Raw genomic sequence first — 6000 nt, 5'->3', positions numbered from 1 at the left:
AAAACAATGCTAAGATAGCAATAGGTGTTCTCCTTTCCACCTATATAATTTGCTGAGTACTGAGAATCATGTTTCTGATGCATTTATTTACAAAAATGTTAAAATCAGCAGCGTAGGTGGAACATCAGTTTTAACACTTCACGTCTTAAACTGATCAAAGAACGTGAGAAGACCTGCCAAAATGCCTTAACAGAATATAGGTATAAATGTAAATATTTATATTTACATATCTATATAAAAAGCCTTGCACATTTATATAGTAAATAACCACAGGGAGTGGTGATATGATCCTTGGGTGCTGATGCATGTAGCAGGTATGTCATTAATCTCACAGCTGCTCTAATTAGTGAAAGTGTCAACCTTTTCACCAATGGGAATTGAAAGAGAGGAATGTCTCCAGATCCCGAGCTCAAGAAAGTACAGACCGCAGCCGAAAATAATTTCAAACTACCAAAGCCAATTTCATATTAGCCCCTGCAGGGCTTCAGGGAAATTCCACATACTATGCTTACAGTTTTTCCTTCTAGACGTGTGTAGAGTGTATAGGGTGTATTATACACGAGTACACAATAACATCACCTGTACACAAAGATAACTTGTAACTTGCAACTCCAAATTTAGCATGCATATTATAACGCAAATCAGGTCCTCTGGTTTAAGTCCGTAGTCTGTATTGTACAGGTTTAGGATCCTTACTTGCTGACCGACGTCCTGTATATACCAAGATCTGATACATGCAGAGGAGCACATGGTTCTAGTAGACTTGTGCATTCGTATTCAGGCGAACATGAAAACGAACACGAAGAGAGCGTTTTCGTTGTTCGTCCCGAAGAAACGAAGAAGCAAAGATAGCGGTGGTAAAACGTACACGAAGACACGCAACACGAAGAATCTTTGTGTGCGTCTTCGTCTACTAATCTCCCTGGTCCCTTCCTCATCTAGTCTACCTTATCTACTCAGTGTCGCAGGAGTTGACGGAAGCGGAAATCTGTAGGTTCGCCTTCAGGAGTTAAGGGGCTGTGCGAACTACTCTATTGGTCGCCTGCAGGGTCCACCTCTGGCATCAACCAATTGGAACCAATAGGCTCACTCGCACGGCCTTTTTAACTCCTGATGGCGAACCTACAGATTTCCGCTACCGTTAACCCCTGCGATGCTGCGTAGATAACTGGAGTGGAAATCCGTAGGTTCGCTGTCAGAGGTTAACTTGGTGCAACTTAGCTGACAGAGACCACTGGTCTCCCTGCTCCAACAGTTAAAAGTCTGTACGAACGACCAATAAAGTTACTTGTACGGACCTTTAACTGTTGGAGCAGTGAGACCAGTGGTTTCTGCTGGCCAAGTTGCTGGAGCATGATTTTAAAAGTCTGTACGAGTGAGTGGTTTCATGAAGGGAGAGGGCTAACCATGTATAGAGGTGGGGCTGGCTGTGTAAGGAAGGGTTTAGTCTCAGATAACCTTTTGCCACTATATGTATGTATGTATGGAAAAGTTAATATGGTAATAACTTAAGCATCAGCATACCTGCAACTCTCTGGGTTTGACTTGGAGTCTCTGAGTGAAAGCTCCACACATGGCTACCCCAACCTCCATATTTAACCACCCCTAGAAGAGGGAGAGGTCCTGATGGCCTAGCCTGGGATGTTCTTAGTCATTTGCGTCACTAAATACAATGTAAGTAAAAATGTATATAACAACTCTAGGAATCATAGCAACTACCTTATGGTAAGGCTCTTGCTATGTGAAAATATTTGCTAACAATAGCTGATAAACGTTATGACAAAGGCCTGCATTTTACAAGCAATACATTGGTGTAAACCATGGTGTAGTATCCTCTATAACAGACCTGGACCGTCTTTTTGGACATATACAACAAATCTCATCCCTAATTAAAGCTTTACTCGCTACCACATAACACTGTGCACACCTTAACTGTAGCTTGCATATTAAAGACTTCACTATGTAAAGTATTGCCGTACTTTCAGTAAGAATAACATAATTTGAGCTGTTAGACTATAACTCATATTATCTTGTTCTGTCAATTGACTGAGAATGATGAGAGTTGAAGTCCAGTGAAAAACCGAGGGCCATAGATCAAGCTACATCCCTGTCATGTATAAAGAAAATGCAGGTTTATGAGATGAAACAAATAAGGAAACTGTAGCTCATATGGGGATCAGAGTGTTCTCTGACCTCAGCTATCACTCATAATCCCTGCTGTGACAGCAGGGCCGCTGGTGTGGTCAGTGGATTAGGGCTCTCATTCTCATTCTGGTCTCGCTAGAGCGCCCAGATCAAACTGCTGTGTAATCTACTGTAAATTACTTATTTATCTTAAGGAAAGATGCTTTCTTCTCTATAGCACAGTTATACATGCTGCAGGGTGTCAATTTACCTGTTCCTCAGTAAATGTGAATGTATACTAAAGTAGGTGCTCTGAGATGCATTTTTTTACTTCAATCATAAAGACCAAACTACTAAAAATGTTGCCGCAGCCAAAACTGTTAAACAGATTCCTGGCTGGTATGTTTTTCAGGTGGTACTAGTACTTACAGTACTTTGTTTGAAACAAGAGTAAGAGCATAAGCCAAAGAGATCAGTGAACTGCAACTTCTGCCTGTTGATTTGGCCCAGGATGATGGAACCATGCATCTTCCATTGGATACAACGCCCATTCTAAAGAGTGAGTTGACCCTGGCATGGTTCAAGCTGACCTGGGGACAGAGACAGCCAGGGATGGACTGGGAATGAAAAGCAGCCCTGGAAACATTTGGAGACCAGCCCCATATAGTTTATCTCACGGTCGGGCTCTTGTACCCACATGCACCCTTATACACACCCGAGTCACACTATTTGCCATACAAATAACTATAAAACATTATTTTTATCACATTATTTGCATTAAAATACCAGAAAGCAAATTTTTTTGATGAAAATGTTCCATTTTATTCAGTGGAACAAAACAGCGATCACATTATTCTTCACAATATTCTTGTAAGAATCTTTTATTTCTTTATTAATTCATGTAAACTATTTTTTCATATTTTATAAAAGCTATGATTGAGAATTTTTTGTTTTTATTTCCTTTTATTTCCCAACCTGCCCCACCAGTTATGCACAGCTGCCCCCAGGCTTGCCACTCTGCCCCCAGAAATGCCTTATACCCCCTATATGCCACTCTGCCTCCCTGATATGCCTTATACCCTCCTATATGCCACTCTGCCCCCATAAATGCCTTATATCCCCTATATGCCACTCTGCCTCCCTGATATGCCTTATACCCTCCTATATGCCACTCTGCCTCCAGAAATGCCTTATACCCCTATATGCCCCTTTAACTTCATGAGGTGCCGGCGACCAAAGAAGGCGGCCCGGCTGCAGCTTTCAATTGCGTTTGCAGCTGCTTAGCGTCTGTTTTGAGTGTTGGCCTGCCTGCCGCCCGCACCCACAGACCGACCGGCCCACCGGGAAATTTCCCGGTATCCCAGTGGGGCAGTCGGGCCCTGGAGGCCAGGTCCAAGGCCCAGCTCATAGAGCCAGAGTCAACCACAAAATAATGTCCTTACATGCATCCATGCCTAAGTGAAAAGGTACTTTAGGAAGCTCGGTCCCAGCCCACACTTTCGTTTTGATGAGCTTGGTCAGTCTGGCTACTGGCTAGATCTATTTCAGTATATGCAATATATGCACAAAAGACAGGCGCATATTATTATGCTGTTTTTTTCTTTTAACATCTACCACCCATCAACTCCTGTTTGGAAAGTTCCCCATACAGTCTTTGGAAAATTCGACACACCCTGCCTGTTTCTCTTTTTTCTTCTGGCTACAATAATGTCTCCATTTATGAGAAAGAACATAACTTCAGTGGGAATCATAAAAATAGCTGATGCAGCACTGCATCTGTTTTTTGTCACATATACTGTATATTTATAATAAAGCTGACAGTAGATGTCTGATTTCTAAATAGGAATATCCTGCACAGCAAATTGAAATAGCAACATAAAATAAGAGAGAAATCATCGAGTGTAGGGTCTCCTGAGACTTTTCTATTAGCCAAACAAAATAGATAAATGCCACTTTTTATTTGCCATCTCTATTAATCTTTATAAAAAGGTTGCTGTTGAGGCAAAGTTACCAAATCTCTGCTTTCTCCAGTATTTTCAGACTGTCACAATGCCATCTGCTGGCTAACTATGTGAAATTGGCATTAATTCAATTGTAGGTCTCAAGAGAAATTTTCTTCACTATATGAAGCTTGTTTATAATTAAACAACATGAAAGAAGTATCATTAAAATATATAGACATATTTCCCTTTAGGTTCATTTGCTGTACAGTTTTCTATTTTGCATAATTTCCAGTTTTTATATTAAAATTGAAGTGTTTTCACTGCTCTATTCTTGGTGTTAATCACCCCTATCCAGAGCAGTATGCTCATACAGTAATCATAGTAACATACCATTTAGGTTAAAAAAGCCCATATCCATAATGTCCACCCTTGTTTTCAGTGGGTTATTCTATTCTCCATTAAAATATAATACAATAGACCAATAGAATCGCTCGTACAGACCTTTAACTCTTGGGTGGGGAGACCAATGGACTCCCCAGGCCAAGTTCCGCGTCAGGAGTTAAAGGGCCATGCTACCGACTCTATTAGTTCAAATGATACATAAGGTGTTTTACAGCAATTCACATGTTGTTGTCCTCGTGCAAGCAGGTTTATTGAGACTGAATCATTTTCATTTTCAGTCATTAACCAGCAATTATATCATAGCTACTGGTGAGTTAGGTGGCCATCTTTTTTTCTGATACCTCTCATGTTTTTACAGATTTTGTCCAGGAAGGTCCAAGGAAATAAAACCAGTTCTAGTAGTGGACCAGCTTCTATTCAAAAGTTCCCTTCTGATATATAAAGCTATTTACTCAGTTACATAGATACAGGTATTTTGTATCGTATTATCTAGATTTAAATGTTGCTAAGAACTCGTTCTCTTGTGCGTGCATTTAAATTGTAAACTCTAGCAAGCAGGGGCCTTATTACCTCACATAGCTACATAGTAAGATTACAATATTACCTCATCCCAGTCAGCCTCTCAACGTATACACAAACATTCAGACAGATAATCCACACACAATAACTAATTTGGTACCTAGTAAGTGTTCAGCTCCACTGCAATGACAACCTCAATGACTTGAAGCATATTTTCAGGAAATGCACAAAAACAATAGCATGAACCCAAATTCGAAAATGTTTACTATGCACAAATACATTATGCTCCAATAACTCCAAAACAAAAGGGGTCTCAAAAGATCTTCTATTCCATAAAGAAGATAAGGTAATTGTAGTTAATATATGTATTTAATAAGTTAATATAGTGATCTAAAGCCCTATCCACCACAAATACAAAATCGGTAATGTGTGTGTACCCAACCAAAATTAATTTACATTTTTTTTAAAACCCACCAACAAACTTTCAGAGGGCATGCTTGTCTTGGGCAGAGATTTCAACATACTGCTGAACCTTTGAACTAGACCCCTCTTCAGGCAAATTATATAATAATTAAAAAAATGAAAAGGCTATTTAACTCATTGCAAATCGTTGACTGTTGGAGAATTATACATCCAACAACAAAAGACTTTACTTATTTTCAAGGAATATACAAAATATTACAATTTAATTTTCTGTAAAACAAAAATTAATACTGCTGTCAACAGATGCTGATAAAGCATTTGACAGAATAGATGTACTTTCTTATGCTATATGCTAGAAAGATTTGGTTTGGACCCCAATTTTATAATTTAGATTAAGTCACTATACAAGAAACCTACAGCAAAACTTAGCTGTATAAATGGGACTTAATCACATTTAGTCTAAATTACAAATGGAACCAGGCAAGGATGCTCATTACCCCCCTTTTATTCATTATAGCCCTAGAGCCGTTCTTATGCAAAACTCAGGAGAACACAGACATAAAGGGATACTATGACAAAACCAACAACA

At 39.5% G+C, this 6000-nt stretch overlaps 1 protein-coding gene across 1 annotated transcript in view; it reads left to right on the top strand.

Annotated features, from left to right (window-relative positions):
• Positions 1-787: 787 nt before the first annotated feature.
• Positions 788-6000, top strand: part of LOC149288165 (kyphoscoliosis peptidase-like) — a 36615-nt gene continuing 31402 nt past the window's right edge. Inside the window, exon 1 of the mRNA XM_089491949.1 lies at positions 788-857. Coding sequence (XP_089348075.1) covers positions 788-857 — 70 coding nt within the window. The remainder of the gene's footprint in view (positions 858-6000) is intronic.

Source organism: Sceloporus occidentalis, unplaced genomic scaffold (genome assembly GCF_023333645.1).
Source record: "Sceloporus occidentalis isolate IW3139 unplaced genomic scaffold, rSceOcc1.0.p SCAF_53, whole genome shotgun sequence".
NCBI lineage: Eukaryota > Metazoa > Chordata > Lepidosauria > Squamata > Phrynosomatidae > Sceloporus > Sceloporus occidentalis.
The sequence above is the reverse complement of the archived record's forward strand: the minus strand, read 5'-3'. Positions and strand labels throughout refer to the sequence as shown.